This window comes from Phacochoerus africanus, chromosome 8, assembly GCF_016906955.1.
Source record: "Phacochoerus africanus isolate WHEZ1 chromosome 8, ROS_Pafr_v1, whole genome shotgun sequence".
NCBI lineage: Eukaryota > Metazoa > Chordata > Mammalia > Artiodactyla > Suidae > Phacochoerus > Phacochoerus africanus.
This window is the reverse complement of record NC_062551.1, coordinates 28,292,835-28,313,855: the sequence shown is the minus strand read 5'-3', so window position 1 is coordinate 28,313,855 and position 21,021 is coordinate 28,292,835. Positions and strand designations below refer to the sequence as shown.

At 50.6% G+C, this 21,021-nt stretch overlaps 1 protein-coding gene across 2 annotated transcripts; it reads right to left on the bottom strand.

Moving 5' to 3' along the window:
- Window positions 1-227: 227 nt before the first annotated feature.
- On the bottom strand, window positions 228-20,474 carry NUTF2 (nuclear transport factor 2). 2 transcript variants are annotated; one of them, XM_047791143.1, is made up of 6 exons: window positions 20,322-20,410; window positions 19,528-19,685; window positions 6,187-6,314; window positions 2,910-2,981; window positions 2,722-2,820; window positions 228-1,992 (listed from the first exon to the last, which is right to left on the bottom strand). In XM_047791143.1, exons 3-6 carry the CDS (start codon window positions 6,283-6,285, stop codon window positions 1,879-1,881), a joined length of 384 nt encoding a protein of 127 aa, XP_047647099.1. In that variant the 5' UTR covers window positions 6,286-6,314; window positions 19,528-19,685; window positions 20,322-20,410; the 3' UTR covers window positions 228-1,878. The 2 variants fall into 2 exon arrangements, with proteins under 2 accessions (XP_047647099.1, XP_047647098.1); XM_047791142.1 differs by lacking the exon at window positions 19,528-19,685 and having other exon boundaries at window positions 20,322-20,474.
- Window positions 20,475-21,021: the final 547 nt, after the last annotated feature.

Below are 21,021 nucleotides of genomic sequence, written 5' to 3'. Positions count from 1 at the left end.
ATCACTCAGATGCCCCAGGAACAAGTTGGATTGACAGAAGCCTCGGTTTCCCCTTCAGGAAGCGTGTGGTTGTAACCCAAGGCCTGACGGGATCTGAGAAATCCTGGACCCAGGAATTGCATGGGCAGGGGAGATTGTCTCCACAAACATCACATCACTCCTTAATGTCCCCCCAGCATCCCCCTGCATGTCTTGGCACCCTTGGGCAAAAAGAAAGTAAACCATAGTAATATAAACACCTCTTTATTGCAGACATTTCAGGCACAGGTACATGGAAGAAGCTGTATTGCCGATTTTATACAGGGTGGTTTAAGAGGCAGCAGGTTTCTGCCTCTCCCCAACCTCCTCCACCCCCCAAATAACACAGCAGCCTAGAAATTCGTCTCACTGAAATCTCCTGAGTATGCTGTCTTTCCAAACAGCACACCATCCAGCTCTGTGCCCAGGGTAGCCAGGCAACGAGTGGGGGTCTGAGTTAAGTCCTTGGCTTCCATCCAGAGTGCAGGAGGGAGGGAGGTGGTGTACAAGGTCAAGCAAAGCTGTGGTGCCCTCACCAATCCTAAAACCCCTACAGGACACCAGCCCAAGTCCTTGGATTGGTCCTAGCCTGTGGTTGCTACCCTGCTACCAGTTTTACACCACCAAGGTCTCAGGGCTAAAGGGCCAGATTTGTATTAGGCAAGTCCTGTTCCCCAAACTGAGGAGCAGAAACTGCCTCAATATTAGAGATTTCTTGGGATTTGAAGATAATGTGAAGGGGTGGGTGGGTGTGTGGTAAGGGAAGGACTAGGAAGAGGCCTAGAGATGCCTTGCAGAGGTCTCAGAGGTGAGAAATCCTAGAACCTGAATCACTCAAACTCAGATTGCGTTCTTTTACAGCTCTAAATCTATACTCCAACTCAACTAGGCCTGGATCTGTAGGCATTGGAGGCTGGCTATTCAAGGCACTCCCCTTTGGGCAATGATATCCAAAGCAGCTGGTACAGCATCTAGGCTGCCCTCTGCTTCGCCTGGGATTTATGGGGCACACTAGATGTGATCCTGACTCTTCTGTAGATAAAACAGGCCCCTCATCCCTCAAACCTCTGCTCACTTGGTCTTGCTGAGCCCTCAGTCGAAAGGGACTGAACCTAATGGGCCAGTGGGATTCTGGGTCATTTCACCCATCATTAGGGCCCTGATGAGACCCAGTAGAGAGGTCAAAGGAGGTGTCAGAACTGACTGCAGAGGCTTCACTACAAGGGAAGCTTCAGGCCAGACCTGAGCTCTCCCAGTCTGCAGCTCACTTTCCCAAGACCAGGTGGGCCCTGGAGGTAACACCGTGCCTTCAGGACTTCTGAGAGAAGTCAGTGTTTTCTCCTTGCAACAGGTATTGCTGAGTTGGGGCAGAGGTGGGACAGTAAGACATGAGAGAGCCAATGCGGCAGGGTAGTTATTGATGGCCAGCCAACTGTTAAACTAATTAAAACAATTTAAACTGTTAAGAAAATTTTCGTGGTTTTATTGTATCATGAGGCATTGAAACATCTGAACAAATCAATATCTGGGCGGTGAGGCAGCTGCTTTCTCCTTCACTTCTTTGGGTTACTAGAGCAACTTGTCAGTAGATTTAAAAAAAAAAAAAAAAGACAACCTTTTGCATTACTTAAGTCTTTCCAAGGCATGCGCTGGTACAACACAAACTTCTCCTGTCAGATGCAACTAGCCTAGTGTCCAAACATCATGCACAATACCTCGGTGGTAGCAGCAGCGCACTGCGCCCACTCCCACCGTGGCCCTGCTCATTTGTGTATGATATTTGGAGCATCTGGAGGAGTGTGAATAGTATTGGGAAGAGGAGGGAGAAGGAAACAGCATGAGTGCCTGGCTGGGAGGAGGTCAGCCAAAGTTGTGCAGGGCAAGCCTGAACATGTCATTGGTGCAAACCCAAGCATCATTGATGTTCTTTAATAGGAACATCTGGTGGAACCCCATGATGGGGTCTTCATCGGCCTGTGAGGAGAGAGAAAATGGTTCAGTAAGGTGGCCAAGGACTAGGAAGGGTATTCAGTGGGAGGGAAATGCTGACTTTGGGATCAGGCCCTACTGTCTTGGACTCAAATCCTAGAAGTTTGAAGTCAACAGGCCTTGAGAGGGGGAAGAGAAAATACAAAAGAAACAGGAGCTCCAGGAAACTGCTTTGCTCAGCAAGTCGAGGACCCAGCAGTCACTCAAGGAGTGGTGACATGGACTCCAGTAGGGGACTGTTACTTGGCACCAACCTGGCCCATTCAAGGGTCAGCTGCCTGCAGAAGGCCCAACGAAACCTCAGGGCAGTGCAAAGACCCAGTGGCTTGGCATTACAGACTCATCCTGCTTCTATATGTCTTGTCCTTTTCCCAAAAAAGCCTCTAGAGCAGTGCTCTCCAATAGGACTTGCTGCAGTAACAGAAATGTTTTACATCTGCACTGTCCGATAGGCAGCCACAACTGACTATGTGCACTTGAAATATGACTGATCTGAAGAATTAATTTTATTTTAGTTAATATAACTTAAAAATCACCACATGTAGAAGATGGCTACTATACTGAGCTATGCACTCTAGGCATCACCTTTTCTGGGTGCCCCTTGAGAAACAGGTCATATGACAGGGAGGGCAGGGGCATAAGGTTCTCCTCTGCCTGCCCATTCCTCCCTAGCAGCAATATTATTACTACTGTGAGGGAGAAATACTCTATTACCTTGAGCTGGCCCACAACCATGCTGATGATGCAGCTATCTGGTGTGGGCTGATGGTCTTGTGCCGTGATGCTATGCTGGATTTTCTGGAACGGAAGGCTCTGTAAGAGAAACAGCGGGTGGTGGGCTGCAGTCAGCAAGGTGGGGAAGGAGCTGCCTACAGCCCAGCCCTGGCCTGGCCTTTACTTACAGATAATTTCTCCACAATGGCAGTTTTCCCCTGGAATTGCTGTCCTTCCCACGTAAGGCATGAAGCGTCAATCTGAAAACCAGGAAACCTGAGGTCAGGGCTTCAGAGCACAAGGAGTATCTCTGAGGCCCTGAAAGGACCCTAAAAAGGGTCTTGCTTGGGAAATGAGTTCATGTCTTAGTTTCCCTGTTTGTAAAGAAGGGAAAAGAGGATAGCTTCCAAACTGTTAACTATTAACAACTTCCTGGAGTTCCCACCGTAGTGCAGCAGGTTAAGGATCCAACATCATCTTTGCAATGGCTCAGGTCACTGCTGAGGTGCAGTGTCGGTCCCGGGCCCAGTTCAGTAGGTTTAAGGATGTGGCATTGCCACACCTGTGGCTCAGGTTCAATCCCTGGGACTGTGTGACCAAAAAACCCAAAAAGCAAACCAGAAACAACTTCCTCTATTACCAATTTCTTTAATTATACCCTATAATCACACAGCTCAAGCTCTGAAAGTCTAGGTAACAAAATACAAATTTATTAATAAATATGCTCATTTCCCACTTTTTTTTTTTTCTTTCTCGGCCATGGCAAGGCACATGGAAGTTCTGAGGCCAGCGATCCAATCAGAGCTGCAGCTGCGACCTATCCCACAGCTGCAGCAACACCTGGATCCTTAACCCACTGCATTGGGCCAGGGAAAGGAACCTCATCACTGCAGAGACAACATCGGATCTTAGCCTGCTGCACCCACATCAAAAACTTCCTTCCACTTTTTGGAGTTCCTGTTGTGGCTCAGTGGTTAACAAATCCAACTAGGAACAATGAGGTCACAGGTTAGATCCCTGGCCTCACTCAGTGGGCTAAGGATCCAGTGTTGCCGTGAGCTGTGGTGTAGGTCACAGACATGGCTCGCATCCTGCGTTGCTGTGGCTGTGGCACAGGCTGGTGGCTACAGCTCCAATTAGACCCCTAGCCTGGGAACCTCCATATGCCACAGGTGCGGCCCTAGAAAATACAAAAAGACAAAAACACGCACACACAAAAAAACCTTCCTTCCACTTTTTAATTCAAGAAGTTATATGGCCTCTGATAGGTATGAGCTCCAGGCTGGCTATATGTGGCCAGGGGTCAGTCAAAAGCCATCCTCCTGTGGGGTCAATCAGCACCAGTCTCAGGAAAGCCTCAGAAATAACTTCGAGGGAGTTCCCATTGTGGTTCAACAGTTAACAAACCTGGCTAGTATCCATGAGGTTGCAGGTTCTATTTCTGACCTCGCTCAGTGGGTTAAAGATCCAGCATCACTGTGAGCTGTGGTATAGGTCAGACATGGCTTGGATCCCGTGCTGCTGTGGCTATGGTATAGACCAGCAGCTTTAGCTCCAACTGGATCCCTAGCCTGGGAACCTCCATATGCCATGGGTACGGCCCTAAAAAGACAAAAAAAAAAAAAAAAAAGAAAGAAAGAAAGAAATAACTTTGAAACATCCTATGTCCATCACCGTCTCTAGAACCCAGACTGAGTTCCACAGGGGCCCTTCCATGGGATCAGGGAGGGGTGGAAGCTGACAAGGCCTAGCCTGGGACCCTCTCTGTCATCAACATGTAACTTATTAGCTTTACCCCCTCCACATCTCCCCTGCCACAACTTTTGGGGGCAGAACTCAAAAGTGTCTCTGCTACTTACTAGCTATGACATTAAGCAAGTTACTCCCCCCATCCCCGAGTCTCAGTTTCCTAATCTTTTTTTTTTAATTTTAATTTTTTTTCCCATTATAGCTGGTTTAGTGTTTTGTAAACTGTCAATTTTCTACTGTACAGCAAAGTGACCCAGTCACACATATGTATATATATACATTCTTTTTTCTCACATTATCATGCTCCATCGTAAGTGTCTATAGATATAGTTCCCAGTGCTATACAGCAGGATTCAGTTTCCTGATCTCTATAGGGGTCATGTGTTAAGGATTATATAAAATAAAATACATAAAAGTACTCTTAGGACCTTGCTAACTCTTCTCTAAGTCAGAACTGCTCTAATTGATTTTTATTATTTTTGCTTTTTAGGGCCACACCCATAGCATATGGAAGTTCCCAGGCTAGGGGTCGAATCAGAGCTGCAGCTGCCAGCCTAAGCCACAGCCACAGTGACACCAGATCCTCAACCCACTGAGCGAGGCCAGGGATTGAACCCGCATCCTCATGGGTACTAGTCAGGTTCGTTTCCAGTGTGCCACAATGGGAACTCCTTAAGTGATTATACTTTTTATTTATTTTTGTCTTTTTGCCATTTCTTGGTCCGCTCCGGCGGCATATGGAGGTTCTCAGGCTAGGAGTCGAATCAGAGCTGTAGCCACCAGCCTGTGCCAGAGCCACAGCAACGCGGGATCCAAGCCGCGTCTGCGACCTACACAACTCACGGCAACACCGGATCCTTAACCCACTGAGCAAGGCCAGGGATTGAACCTACAATCTCATGGTTCCTAGTCAGATTCATTAACCACTGGGCCACAACGGGAACTCCTCCTTAATTGATCTTAAAAGCAATGAGGTTAGAAGTGCCAGGACCCCAGAGTCAGATCAGTTTGAGTTTTAAAAATTCTTTATCTATGATAATGACAATCAAATACCTGTGCTGGATTTGGCCTTCCACTAGTAAGATCCCTTTCTTCAAAATTTCTGTTATTGGTGGGAGACACAAAGTGGTTTGCCCACAGCCTAGTCAGACTCTGAGAGTGTGCTGAACGACTCCTATCACTCTTATATTGGGCCAACTGCTGGGCATGGCCCGACCACATTTATGTCTTGGGCATGGTCAGACAATACAGGTAACTCTTGGTGTATATGAACATCATTAAAAGAGCAGCAAATAATGCCTGCATAGATGGGTTTCTCAAGACACACAGCCTCCTTGGACTAACCCCATCTGTTTCCTATGAACATTCAGAGGCTTTGGGCCTCCAAAGCTGGACCTGGGGCCTCCAGGAGAGATTGGCACTGCACTAATGGTGCTCATAGCTGCTTCCTCCAGAGGGCACCACGAGCCCTAGCCTGTCTGTTGCTGCCCAATCTGGAATAGAGATACTCCTAGGACCATAGACAGGCAGCCCAGAGCCCAGGGCACCAGGGAGCTGGGCTAAGCCCCAAACCCCCTGTCCCATGGACAGTAGCTCAGATAAAAGGGTACAGCCAAATCCAATGAATGCTGTCAGAAGCTGTGAACTGGAGGAACTGGCCCATCATCTGAATTGATCTCCTGGGGTCCCATTCCAGTCCCAGAGCTGAAGACTTACATAAATTGCGCCTAGTTGGGTTCTGTCGTTATCAAATAACTGGTAGTAATGTTGAATGAAGCTGGATCCAATCTGCTCCCAAATTGGCTTGTCTCCCATTCTGGAGCGTCACCCGGCCTCGTTGAGACCTGCAAGGCCAGCGAGAGAAGCATTGGTACCTTGGTACTGCAGAAGCAGGAGGTAGCCAGCTACTGTCTCTTCACTGACCCCTACCACTCCCAGATCTCCTTAAGCAGATTCCTTTGCCGAGGTCTGTTCCCCAGGGACCGTAGAGAGGGCTCAGGGAACTGACAGGTGATCCCTCAACACAGACCAGTGCAGGAAGCCCAGAGGTGGACCAGACTCAGACCCTCTTTCGAGGAGTTCTGGTTGATGAAACAGAGGAGTGCTAAGATCGTGGATGGGGAGAGGGTGGGCCAGAACAAAGGAAGGTCAGAGCAAATCTAATGGAGGGATGGGCTTTTATCTTTTTTTTTTTGTCTTTTTGCCTTTTCCAGGGCCACTCCCGTGGCATATGGAGGTTCCCAGGCTAGGGGTCTAATTGGAACCATGGCTGCTGGCCTACGCCAGAGCCACAGCTATGCCAGATCCAAGTCACATCTGTGACTTACACCACAGATCATGGCAATGCCGGATCTTTAACCCACAGAGCAAGGCCAGGGATCGAACCCGCAACCTCATGGTTCCTAGTCGGATTCGTTAACCACTGAGCCAAGATGGGAACTCCAAGATGGGCTTTTAAAGAGGAGCTAAGCATGTCCCCAAATCTTTTCATTTAATGCTCTTAGCAACCTGCAAGGCCAGAGTTATTGTTGTTCTTCCCACTTTGCACCTTGGGAACTACTGATTTCTGTGTGTGGAGTGTCTTTTATTGCAGGCTTCAGACCCCCTCCCTGTCAGCACTCAGTCCCTCAACACTGCACCAGAGCCTTACAGGCAGGTGGAAGAAGACCCAGTGTGAGTGGGAGGAAATGGTTCCTCAAGGGCCCACCTGCCACAAAAATAGCAAGTGACACCACCTTTATCTTAAGGGGGCAGTTTACTTCTCCAAGGCCAAGTGACATCTCTTCATTTCTTCACTGATGGGGGTTATATCTACCCACTTCAGAGCTGGGGCCATGAGTTCAGAGGATCACAGGTAATAACTGAGAAATGTTGGGAGGGGAAACTAAGTCTGTGAGGCGGAAACCTGTCGTACCTTTACATCCTCATCCCAGCACTGGCTTCATCAGAAGGGGCTGCCCCCTCTGATCTGAGGGGAGAGGAGCCCCCCTCGTGACTACAGACACCAGAGACCCAAGGCTACTAGATGGAAAACCCAAGCCCCAGATGAAAGTCACTCAGGCTTTGCTAGGTCCCTCTTGGATAGGGAAGCCGGTGTCTCATGGCAGGATCCCAAGACAAAAAGCCTGTATAGTTTTGTTGTCTTTGACTGTATAGGAGCCCACCACCCTCTCTCTTGATAACAGGACTCTGGATCAAAGCAGTAAGGAGGTGGGTTTGGCCTTGGCAGACAACCATTAGTGGCAGTGTGATGCAAGTCACTGCCCTTCTTAGGGCCTCAGCCCCCTCCTTTCCAAGGGGGTGGAACCCTGATGTTGCCATGTTTGCAAGTCTCACTAAAGGAATGCTAAGTGCTAGCTTGCTGCAGTCCTTATGACCTCACCAAGGCCAGAGGACCCAAGGGGAAGGACACTGTAAGGGAGCAGTGACTTAGCCCAAATCTAGCCAATCTCCCAGCCTGTGACCAACACTCTAGCCAATGGGGGTCCAGGAGGCTGAGCCGGCTTTATTTTAGATCCCCTAGGAGGTGGTGGCACTAAAAATAGCAGCTCAGTGCTAGGATGACTAAGAAATGTCCAGGAAAGTCTAAAACAAGCAGAGGAGAGAGCCTGGACAGGGCCAAGGCTGCGTGAGACAGGGTGTGTCCCAGTTTACACTCTGCCAAGAAACAAATCAACAAGTGGGAAGAACATAAGATTGACAGCTGGTCTCAGCTGCTGTCTTGGTCATGTTTCCAAGGGGTCAGACTGTGAATGTATCTACACATAAACTTGGGTTACTGGAGACAGGACACAGCCCCCTATCTCACATCTCTGACCCTTCCAACCTAGAATTCACAATGCTTGGCTCACTCACTGCAGCATGATCCTACTGAATCACACCCCTAAGATGCCTTGCCCCAGCCCCTCTGCTAGAGGAATGGATGAGGGCCATCTCTCCCTCAGTTCGCAGTAATCCTCAGGGAAGCACTAAGAAGAGATCTTGGAGAAAGGAGTATACCAATCAGAAGAAACAGCATTAGCAAATGCCTGGGGCCACAAAGAGATAAGTGCAGGAAACTGGGAAGCTGGAGATGGAGGGTGAGGGGAAATAAGGCTAGAAGGTGATCCAAAGAAAAGTGTGAGTTCCCTGGTGGCCTAGTGGTTGGGGATTCAGCGTTGTGGCTGCTGTGGCTCAGGTTTGATCCCTGGCCCAGGAAGTTCCGCAAGCCATAGGCGTACCCCCACCCCCACCCCCCAAAGACAAGAAAAGTGGCACCATACGGTGGAACAATACGGAGAAGGAAGTGTGGGGGTGTTTTTTCCCTTTTCTACATTGTTTTTTGGGGGGCTTTTTTGCTTTTTTTAGGGCCACACCCATGGCATATGGAGGTTCTCAGGCTAGGGGTCGAACTGGAGCTGTAGCTGCTGGCGTATGCCACAGCTCACAGCAACGTCAGATCCTTAACCCACTGAGCGAGGTCAGGGATCAAACCTGCAAACCTCATGGTTCCTAGCTGGATTCATTTCCACTGTGCCACAATGGGAACTCTTTCTGCATTGTTCTTAACAGTGTAATAACTTGTTAATACAAAAACTACTTGGCAGAAGTAGTGGTGGAGTAGAGAGGGTGGAGGGATTAAGAGAAGAGCCCTTTGGCCCAGTGCACAGGGCAGGGCAGAGTGAGCTCTCCTGAGGAACATGACTGTTCCGAGGCTCCTAGAAAGTGTGAGAAGTAACCTTCAAAAGTATGTGGATCAAAAGACTTTGCTTTAAAGATGTCAGGTGGGGCCACTGAGGCCAACACCAACCTCGTTTTAGGCCTGCATGACTCTGATGTGTGTATGTATTTCCACGCAGTGATCACACAGCCAGATGATCAGATCCCACTGTTACCCCACCTTACACATGGGAAAAGTGAGGTTCAGCAACATGAGGGCTGATACTGGGTCCTCTGGTTGAGGCCAGTGTTTTCTTTCTGCTAACTTTGCATCCCTCAGCTCTAAACCACAAGGCTGGCTATGTCCCTCCCCTATAAAACCCTCACCCTAGGGTTAAACCCAAACCCCCTAAGCTCCATAGGTGGTTATCCATACCTGTCCCTGACTCCTCAGCCATTCTCTCTTACCTCCATCGAGCTCCACACATAAATGCACTACAACTCACTGTGCTTGCTCCAGGTTTTTGGGGTTTTTTTCCTGACCACATCCTTGGCACGTGGAAGGTCCTGTGCTAGGGACTGAACCCATATCACAGCAGCAACACAAACCACTGCAGTGACAATGCTAGATCCTTAACACGCTGTGCCACAAGACTACTCGGCTCCCTGTGTTTTTTTGCACGAGTCAGTCCTCCGGCTGGGATGCCACCTCCCCTTATCTGCCTGGTCAGTTCCTACTCCCCCCTCAGGTCTGTTCAGATGCTACCCATTCTGGTCCTCCTTCCCAGACTCAAACGTTGACCCTAACCCCAAGTGCAAACCATATCAGCACACCCAGGGCCCACTCCTCTGCCTAAACGCCGTGGCTCTGGGCTCTAAGGATTCCTACGTGGTTCTTGCCACACCCTATCCCACCCCCTCAAGCCCCCAGCACAGAGCATGGCCCAGAAACTACAGGATTTATAGTTTCTGACTCCAAATCTTCCACAAAGGTTTCAACTCATGGCTAGGAGGCAGCATTTCTGAGTAGGGGGAAAGCTCCCCTCCCAACCCTATCCAACAGAGAGGAGTAGGAGGCCAGGCTGGCAGGATGTTCCCCAGGATGGCCAGCGTGCCCAGACTTTGTTTCTAATAAATTTACTGTGAAAGCAAAGAAACAAAAGCCAAGGCTTAAAGGCAGCCTCACATTAGACTTGGGACTGACCTTCAGGACGGCTTCTCCTACGGCTCTTCCAAGAGGGCCGCTAACCACACCACCTCCTGCTTCACCTCAACAGTCTGCAGGCTGACTGAGGCCAGGCTCCACAAGGAGCAGAAATGACCTTGGTGACCTCTCGCCCACTTAACACCAGCCTTCACTGACCCTTAGGTCTCTGTGGGTGCAAAGACCCTCTGAGAATATCTTAAAAACTGTGGCCCTCTCCCAATAAATGCGTACAAAGGCAGAGTTCTCGCTGTGGTAAGATGGATTAAGAACTCAACTGCAGCAGCTGGGGTTACTGCAGAGGCAAGAGTTTGATCCCTGGCCTGGTGCAATGAGTTAAAGGTCTCAGCACTCCACAGCTGTGGCACAGATTCAATCCCTGGCCCGGGAACTTTCTATGCTGTAAGTGCAGCCACTGAAAAAAAAACCAAAAAATTTGCAGAGGCAGAGATGCCCCAGACTTGTGAATGCTCACTCCTGAGGTTGTCATAGACTCCAGGTTAAAACCTCTGGTCAGAGTTCCTATCATGGCTCAGCGGAAATGAATCTAACATCCATGAGAACGCAGGTTCGATCCCTGGCCTTGCTCAGTGGGTTAAGGATCCAGCGTTGCCGTGTAAGTCGCAGACATGCCTAGAATCTCCTGTTGCTGTGGCTATGGAGAAGGCCAGTGGCTACAGCTCCTATTACACCCCCTAGCCAGGGAACCTCCATATGCCCCGGGTGTGGCCCTAAAAAGATAAAAAACAACAACAAAAAGGATAATGGCAAATATACAACCTCATCCCCTTAATAAAGAAATCAATAAATTTTTTAAAAAAACCTTCTGGGGAGTTTCCGTCGTGGCTCAGTGGTTAACGAATCCAACCAGGAGCCATGAGGTTGTGGGTTTGATCCCGGCCTCGATCAGTGGGTTAAGGATCTGGCGTTGCTGTGGCTGCAGCAAAGGCCAGCAGCTGCAGCTCCGATTAGACCCCTAGCCTGGGAACCTCCATATGCCGAGGGAGCAGCCCTCGAGACAGCAAAAAGACAAAAACAAAAACAAAACAAACAGAAAGGAGTTCCCGTAGTGGCTCAGTGGTTAACGAATCCCTGGCCTTGCTCAGTGGGTTAAGGATCCGGTGTTGCTGTGAGGTGTGGTGTAGGCTGCAGACGCGGTTTGGATCCCGTGTTGCTGTGACTCTGGTGTAGGCTGGTGGCTACAGCTCCGATTAGACCCCTAGCCTGGGAACAACCTCCATATGCCGTGGGAGCGGCCCTAGAGATGGCAAAAAGACCAAAAACAAACGAACAAACAAACAAAACAAACCAAAACAAATCAATCTTCTGGTCCAGGAGATCCCATTAAGTAACAGAAAACTTCATTTTTAGCCTCAAATTTTTTTTTTTTTTTTTTTTTTTGCTTCACAGGGCCACATTCGTGGCATATGGAGGTTCCCAGGCTAGGGGTCTAATCGGAGCTATAGCTGCCACCCTACATCACAGCCACAGCCACGCGGGATCCGAGCCGCGTCTGCAACCTACACCACAGCTCATGGCAAAGCTGGATCCTTAACCCACTGAGCAAGGCCAGGGATCGAACATGAAACATGGTTCCTAGTCGGATGCGCTAACCACTGAGCCACGACGGGAACTCCTATCCTCGAATTTTGGATCAGTGCTTCCAGTATTTCAAAACTTACAACAGCAGTGTCTGTTTTCGATAATGTGTATCAGAGGTAGAAATACGCTAAGGGGAGTTCCCGTCGTGGCGCAGTGGTTAACAATCCGACTAGGAACCATGAGGTTGCGAGTTTGGTCCCTGCCCTTGCTCAGTGGGTTAATGATCCGGCGTTGCCGTGAGCTGTGGTGTAGGTTGCAGACGCAGCTCGGCTCCCCCATTGCTGTGGCCCTGGCGTAGGCCAGTGGCTACAGTTCTGATTTGACCCCTAGCCTGGGAACCTCCATATGCCGCGGGAGCGGCCCAAAGAAATAGCAAAAAGACAAAAAAAAAAATGAACAGCACGTAGGGCTGAAGCCCCAATCTCTGACCTTAGCTTTCTAAGGACAGGTGCAAGACAGGCCTGAATCAGGGCTTCTGCTTCCAAACAAAGGGACCAGGCAGACACCAAACAATAGGCGTTTTCATGGGTATGATCTCACAGTTTTCCCAAACCTTCAAGGTCACAACCCCATTCTACGAACTCAGCAAAGCAGAGTTAGATCCTGGACCTGAGGCAGAACTAGGGGCAGGAGAGTGATGGGGAAGAGAACATTCTAACTCCAGTCTTATGCACAGAAGGATGCTCACCTGGTTGAGAGCCCAGGACCGAGGCCCACAGAGAATGCCAGCAGATGTGCTCAGCTTGTAGTGGGATCACTGAAATCAGCACCAACCACAGCCATTAGCCTCACACCTACTGTCTGCCAGGTCTCAAAGAGCCCTGAAGCAGAGTCTGGGAAGGACTCCCCCAACAGGTGGGGCTGACAGACAACCGTGCCTTAAACCCAGAGCACAGGCCTGTACTTCGGGGAGTAAGCGGGAATGTGCTGGGCAGCAACCCAGACAGGAAGACACCACAGGGTGCCTGTCCTTCAGGAACAAACCGCCCCCCACCTTTTTTGTATTTTTAGGGCTGCACCCATGGCAATATGGAAGTTCCCAGACTAGGGATTAAATGAGAGCTACAGTTGCTGGCCTACTTCATGACAACACGGGATCCGAACCGTGTCTATGACCTATACCACAGCAGAGGAAACTGCCCCTCTTTCTATGATCTGAGAGGTGCTGTGCATCATGTCCTATGGCCCTTTAATGACTTCCTTTCCCATTCTCCACTGACAAAGTCTCAACCACTTATCCTGCCTTCGAGGCCCTAGGTGACCTGGCCTCCTTGCTGTCCAACCTCGTCTTCTGCCACCCACTTCTTCCCTTTCGCTGCAGCCACTCTGGGCATTTTCCTGCTTAGCCTGTTCTCACCTGAGGGCTTTGCAATTTTTGGTCCTACCTGGATCACTCATCTTCCTAGATCTTCATGTGCCTAGCTCCCTGTCACAAGCTCCTTGTCACATAAGTGTCAGCTCAGATGTCACCTCCTCACAGACACCTTCCCAGACCACTCAGTCAAAAGCAACCACGCAGTTACTCGTTTCACCACCCTGGACGCGCCACTGCACGAGATTGTCACACTTACACATTTGTTTATGGTCCATTTTCCTGACTAGGGCACCCCTATTCCCATGGTCTAGCCCAGCCATTCTTCTCTGGAGAAGTGAGTTCTGAGCAAACCCTTCTCAATTTAAGTGGCCAAGTGACCCACTTCTCCTCCACTCACACTTTCTATACAAGTTGTCAGGAAACAATCCTTTACCTTCCAGCCAGCCATCAGTCTGAGGCCTGTGACAAGTGGGTGTGACCTCAACCTCGTCTCACCTCCCAGGTCCTGACCACCAAGCGGCAGCTGTGGCAGAATAGCAGGCACACTCTCACACCCTCAAAGGCCTGGCCTTTACCCTACTCTCTCTCTCATGGTTGACCCTTTGACCCTGTCTCCTCATCAGTAGCTATGAGGATGTCAGAGGTAATCAACTGAGGGTACACAGAGGACCAAACTCTAAGTAGTCACTGGCAGGTCCCAGGCGAACACTAGGTCAAGAGCTAGGAAGAAGAAGGTGGGTACCTCAGCCTCCTGTAGACATCACACTAAGGAGCAGCCTTGACCCCTGCAAGGACCAGCAACTTCCTTATTCACCACACTCTTGCCTGAACTCTGGAAAGAAATTGGCCAAGGTATGGTACCCAGATGGCTGGTTAGGACAGAACCCTTTTCAGAGGCAGACCCCTGAGGTCTAGGTGCCCCCAGCACCCTAAGGGACTTTTCCTTCTCTTCTATTTGGAGAAAAGGCTCCAGAATTTTCAGGCCACCCTCACTAGCCCAGAAGCCAAATCCTGAGACCCACATTCTGGTCTCTGCTCTGTACTTAATTAGTCCCTGAATAGCCTCCCTTTCCCAGGTGGCTAAGAGAGCTCATGAAGCCCTGGTCCTAGACAGCTCCCATCCATGAACTTGCTGGTCTGTGTACTGTAAGTCAAACTCCCGTAAGCCAAAGAGTTACATGTGTTCTCTTTTTTGAGCCTCACATCCCTGCAAAGTAGGTATGATTACCATAACTTTGTAGATGAAGAAACCAAGACTCTCAGAGGTTAAGAAAGAATTCAAGGAGTTCCCATCGTGGCACAGCGGAAACAAACCGACTAGGAACCATGAGGCTGCCGGTTCAATCCCTGGCCTCACTCATTATGGATCCAGCGTTGCCATGAGCTGTGGTGTAGGTCACAGATGCGGCTTGGATCTGGCCTTGCTGTGGCTGTAGCATAGGCCAGCAGCTATAGCTCTGATTAGTCCCCTAGCCTGGGAACCTCCATATGCCACGGGTATGGCCCTTAAAAAGCAAAAAAAAAAAAAGAAAGAAAAAAAGAAAGAATTCGAGACTATACAAAGCCACTGGCACTAGCACTAAAAAGTCCAAAAAATTGGCCTGGACTGGAACAGGTAAGAGTCCACATCAAGTGGCAAAAATCACATAGGTAGCAAAATAAGGCCGTGAAGAATGGAGCCCAGGCCTACTCTTCCCCTCTGAAACCTTTCTGTCCTGATAGGCATGAGCGCGCTCCATGCCTATCAGGACAGAAAGCTGCTAAGTGCATGGCCAGCCTGTCAAAGCAGGTTTACAACCTACGAAAGAGAACTTGCAATGATCTGGGCCTAAACCACCTCGGTAAAGTGGAACCAATGACTCTACAGAACATCCTTCCAGGGGGCCGGTTTCTCCCCTGGTGAGACCCAGGAACTTTAATGGAGTACCTGAGGCTTTAAGAAATAAATGTTCCAGGAGTCCTCCTGTGGCACAGCAGGTTAAGGATCCAGCATTGTCACTGCAGTGACTTGGGTTCAATCCCTGCACCAGTAATTTCCACATGTGCAGGTGCAGCCAAAAAAGGGAAAGAAACAGACATTCCAGAATTTCTCCAACTTACCGAGGCAAACTACCCTCAATTCCCAGGTACCTTGGACACACCTCTCTCATGGCGGAAGAGGCCACCTCCAGGGTAGCCCCATGTCCAGCTGGGGGCCTAAGGAGTTGACACAAAGCAACAAATAAAGAGCAGGGCCCAGGCTAGTGAGAAGGGCCATCCTTGGCCTCTTGCATCTTCTTTCTTGGCCACTAGGTCAATTCCCTAGTCAGAGTCAGACCCGAACAAATGATTCCTCCCAGGAAGACACATCCCAGCTGAGAGGGTGAGAAGGGAGAAGGTGCCACAGAGACCTGGTGGTCAGGGGCTGACCAAAGTGATCAGTCACTCCTGACTGATTCCAGCCCTGGAGGTCACTGCAGGGATAACACACACACTGTTGTCTCCCTCAGGGAGGGAGTCTTCATGAATTCCTGTCACATATGATCAAAGCAAGAGAATCACAAAATGTCAAAGATAGGGAAGAGGCAGCCAACTCAAATCCAACTCCACACACACACAAACATCCTCAAGTGGCCCATCAGAAAAAAATAACTTTAGGAGTTCCCTGTGGTGCACTGGGTTAAGGACCCAGCATTGTCACTGCAGTAGCTTGGGTCACTGCTGTAGCAAGGTTTGATCCCTGGCCCAGAGGAACTTCTGAGTGCCACAGGCATGGAAGGAAGAAAGGAGGGAGGAAAGGAAGGAAGGGGAGAGAAGGAAGGAAGGCCCACCCATCAAGGAGGTTCTTCTCAACCCCAGCAGACAGAAATTCTGCCCAACTTTCAATGTCCGTCCCTGTGGAAAACTTTTTGGATCCACTCCCCTCTCTCCAAAAGGACTATCCCCTTTCACCTCTGAGGAGGGTGCCTCTGTGTCTTACTCTGGGAAGATGTCCCGATAGTTATCACTTGAATAGGTGACCTGAGAGGGTCTCCATGAGAGGCAGAAGCCACAAACTCAGGCAGGCAATGAGAAGGCCACAGACCATGAAATGCTGCTGAGGTTCTCAGGCACTGGGATAACATTCAAGCAGAGACCCCTGGGGGATGGAGGAGCAGGCTACAGAAGACAGCTGCTAGACTCTACAGCCACAGCAATCTGCAGTGGTGGCATTCAAGTCACTCAAGGGACCCCAGACTTCCCTGTGCCCAATTTCCCAAGGTATACCTTACTCTTTGGTCTCCCCAGGCACTGGGGAGGAGAGTGGGCCCACTAACAGCCTTTCTTCTTCAGGGCTCTAATTGTTCAGAAACTCCTCTTTGGCAAAGGGCCAAAAGGCCCTTTTGAGTCCTTTCAACTTAGCCCTCAGTACATAATAGAAACATCACATCAGACTCCTCCATTCCCCACCACCAGGACTTGGTAGGATTTATTATTCTACCTCCAGCCTCAGCCCAGGGCCTGACATATACAAAGGACCCCAAGAATGACTGCTGAATAAGACAGATCTTCAGCAAGAAGTTCCCATTGTGACTCAGTGATAACAAACCTGACTAGTATCCATGAGGATGCAGGTTTGCTTCCCAGCCTCGATCAGTGGATCCAGCGTTCCTGTGAGCTGAGGTGTACGTTGCAGACATGGCTTGGACCTGGCATTGGTATAGCTGCTATTCAACCCTTAGCCTGGGAACTTCCATAAGCTGTGGGTGTGGCCCTAAAAAAAAAAAAAAAAAATTCAAACAAGATACTAATACCTCAATATTTCCAGAATTTTTTTTTTTCTTTTTTGGCTGCCCCACAGCAATATGGAGTTCCTGGGCCAGGGATTAGATCGGAGCCATAACCCTGAACCTAGCCGCAGCTACAGCAACACCGGATCCTTAACCCACTGTGCTGGGCCGGGTATCGAACCTTCATCCCAGAGCTTCCAAGATGTCGCTGATCCCATCGTGCCACGTTGGGAACTCCTAGAATTTTTTGACATAAGATGCCTTTCAGTTCTAAATTTAAGAATTCTTTCACTTAAATCAATCTTCCAATCCCAACTCACCAACTGCAAAGACAGCAGAATAAAGTGAAATGTGGCTCAGAGAGAGGGCTCCATGTCACTAAGAGACCTAGTTTTTTGTTTTGTTTTATTTATTTATTTTTTTTTTGTCTTTTTGCCATTTCCAGGGCCGCTCCCATGGCATATGGAGGTTCCCAGGCTAGGGGTCTAATCGGAGCTGTAGCCACTGGCCTACACCAGAGCCACAGCAACGCAGGATCTGAGCTGTGTCTGCGACCCACACCACAGCTCACGGTAATGCCGGATCGTTAACCCACTTAGCAAGGCCAGGGATCAAACCCTCAACCTCGTGGTTCCTAGTTGGATTCGTTAACCACTGCACCAGGACGGGAACTCCTAGTTTTTTTGGGGTTTTTTTTTTTGCTTTTTAAGGCGGCACCCGCAGCATGTGGAGGTTCCTAGGCTAGGGGTCCAATCAGAGCCACAGCCACAGCAATGCAGGACCCGAGCCGCGTCTGTGGACTACACCACAGCTCAGGGCAACACCTGATCCTTAACCCTGAACAAGGTCAGGGATCGAACCTGCAACCTCATGGTTACTAGTGGGATTGTTTCCACTGCGCCACAACGGGAACTCCATAATGGACCTAGGTTTGAGTTGTCTGAGAACCCAGCTTCCTCATAGCCTGCCCCCTTGCTTATGCAGCCATATCCTGACTGTACCATGCCAGGCCCGACCCCCCAAGTCAGTCCTACATGAATAGAGAATGCAGACTGATTCTAAAGAACCTCAAAGCTCTCCTCTTATCTCTGAGACACAGATGGCATGCCAAATTCCAGAAGGGTCAAGGATTTCTGGGGGTCAGGATGCCTAGCAATGGCAAGCTGATCAGAGACAAAAGCTATAAGGAACTTCTTGAAGGACTGGAATGAGAGGGAGGGACCTAAATTCCTCCTACTCCTGGGTAACCATTGAGAAGGAACAGGATCTTTTTGACCTTGAAGAAGACCCTTGTGATCAAGTCACCTAGGGTTTTGGAATGTGTGAACTAATCCATAGCCATAAAGTCTTACTCACCTGAAACTAGTGTCCTAGAAAGAACCACCCCAGACAATCTCAAAAAGATCTTGCAACAACTGTTTATAGCACTGAGAGCCAACCACACTGACCTTATGTGTGTCCAGTGGGTAGTCCCTCCTTGCTGCCCACCTGCACTGGCAAACTAGGCCTCTCCTGAGCCTGCTGAATGAACCTGACTTCCACTTGCGCGTGGGCTAAGATGTGGAAGGAGAGGTGAGTTCAGATGGAAGGCAGGCCCTGGTAAGGAAATCTGGACAGACCCTTGCCTGTCCTCCTTAATCAGAGAGAATGCAATTTGACTGCAGGAAAACCTGAAGGCTAGAGTTCAATGACCAGAAAAATACTACCTGGGGAAAAACTCAAGGAAAAAAAAAATTCAGGGATGGTGGCCTTCTGCATCATGGGCCGAACTCAATTCTCCAATGCTGAGGCCAGGTCTGCAAAGATTCAGCTGCGTCTTCAGTCCCTGCAAGAGCTGTGGCTCAGAAGCTGCACTGGGTCAGAGGAATCAAGGTTTGACACGCTACGTTTTCTCCATATTCCATGGTCTTCTCTGGACTTGTCCCTTATTACTCAACAAAGAGTGCCTTTACAAACCCTGCCAGAAGACTATTCTATGGCTAGATATTCCCCTTCTCCCACAACTCAATGGAGTCTCTGGAGTCATCATTACAGGCAATTTCCACAGGCCCAACCAGCTTCCTGCCTGTTCACAGGTGGCTCAGCTGTCGAAAAGTGAGCAAGCACATGAGGGAAGCCTGACTTTGTGCAGCCCCCAGCTCTATTTCTGCCACCTAGGCTTCAAAAGAATCTAACACTTTCTCTTTCTTTTTTCAATTAAAGTACAGTTGATTTACAACGTTGTGCCTGACAGAGTTTCAATCTGAGCCCCAGAGTCCAAATGTGCCCCATGCCCAATGTTGCTTCCAGCCCAGCCTCCTGCTTGGCACTAGGCTCATAGACCTCAGATCCAGATTCTACTTTCCCCTCAATTAAGCCCCACCTTATCGTTATCATTCTTACAGAATCATCCTCCTCTGTGGGAGGAGGTCAGCTGACTCTGGGAGGGGAAGATGCAGGGATTAGACTGTGCCCAAGAGAACTAACAATGTGTTGGAGGCTCAAAAATTCAGCCTCACCTCCCTCGCTTTCTTCCTCCCTCCCTCCACTAACACAGCTGGCCAACCCACCGACGCTGGGGCCTGGTCACCGATAGAGAGAAGGGCCAGGGCAGGGGCTGAGGGTGTCCGGAGCCGCCTCATCACTTCGGGCCAGATCCTCCAAGGCTGGCTGGGGGTGTTGTCCCACGTGGAACCCCCTCCTGTTCCAGATTCCCTGATCTTGCCCTCTAGGGAGAAGAACCTTTGCTTGAGTTCCAGAGTGGGAAATAGGTTTCGTGCACCCTCAGAAGGCAAACAAGCGAGGGAGTGTTCACCCATATTCCAGCTGAACTATGGTTGTGAACTGGGTGAGGGTAGAGCTGCGGCAGGTGGGCGCCCTCACCCAATGCTGACTCCAGAGCGGGCCGGATGGCACTTGCCCATCCCCGGATCCTCGGCAGGGGGGCAGCAGGACGTGGGGCTCGGGTCGGCCCGCTAGCCTGCCGGCAGAGTTTGCGGGACTTGGGCAGGCCGGGATAGGCCAGACAGGGCGGGGCCCAGAGAGCCCCATCTGGGTGGTCCAGACCAGAAAAAAAACCTAGCCCCGGCGCAATCAGGTGTGCCCGCCACAGGCACGAGTACACCCGAAATAGGTTCCTGGCTGTCCCTCTGTGTTTCCCCCGGCCGCCGCCACAGAGGACCGGCGGGAGGCGGAGCCGCGCTCGACACATGGCCCCGGCCCCGCGCGGCTTCGGGCGGCCGGGGAGGGGGGGAGGAGGGGAGGGGAGGGGCCGCCCCGGGACTAGCTGCAGAGGCTCCAGGCGACCCGGAGCGCGGCTCCTGCGGCCCAGCCCCAGCCCCGGAGCGCTAGCCCCAACACTCACCCGAGGGGCTGGCACGATGGCGGCAGCGGCGGCGGCAACCTAACGCGGTCTGCGACGGACTGTCCCTTCCCCCCTGCCTTCCCTTGCCACTCCGCTGCACTCTGGGAAACGGAGTCCCCCCATTCTCCTTTCCGGCGTAGGTGCGCCGGGAGAAAACTACAGTTCCCGACGTCCTATGCGCTGCGGCCCAGACACGGCCCGGAGCGCGGGAGGTGATACTAAGTCAGGGAAGGAGGCTGCCGGGGCGAGCCCCTGAGAATTGTGGTCTAGCGGAAGCCTCTGGAACAACCCGAGCTTGGCGCCAGGCAGGGGTCAGGGCTCTGTTGTCGCCAGGTCCCAGCCGGTCCGGCACCGCCCTTATTGCGCGGCAGTTCAGTGTTGGCCCTGCCTCCGTGAGATCTGGGCCTGGCCCCAAGTTGGCCTAGCAGCCCCTCCCTGGGCCCCTGAGCTGTTTCCGCCTGCAAAACCCCCTCCCCTTTGGCGCTCCGGCCACCCCTTCAACTCTTTCTGAGCGGTGCTCTAAGGCCCGCTGGGGTGGAACCCATAGCTTCTGTTCCAGTTCTTGCGTCCTGCCTAGTGCCAGTTGGACCCAAAGCCGATTTCAAACAGGAGAGGCCTTTCTTGGGCTGGAGACTCAAATACCAAGTGGGGCTTAACTAGAGACAAGATTACTCTTAAGATTTCTACAGTTAGGGTCTAC

What these genes read in the sequence shown, in the direction of transcription:
- NUTF2 (XM_047791142.1), bottom strand. Translation starts at nt 6,285, where the DNA reads ATGGGAGACAAGCCAATTTGGGAGCAGATTGGATCCAGCTTCATTCAA. An exon ending in CCCAACTAGGCGCAATTTAT is followed by an intron (nt 2,982 to 6,186) that starts GTAAGTCTTCAG and finishes CCTGGTTTTCAG; the next exon opens with ATTGACGCTTCATGCCTTAC. An exon ending in TGGTTGTGGGCCAGCTCAAG is followed by an intron (nt 1,993 to 2,721) that starts GTAATAGAGTAT and finishes CTCTCCTCACAG; the next exon opens with GCCGATGAAGACCCCATCAT.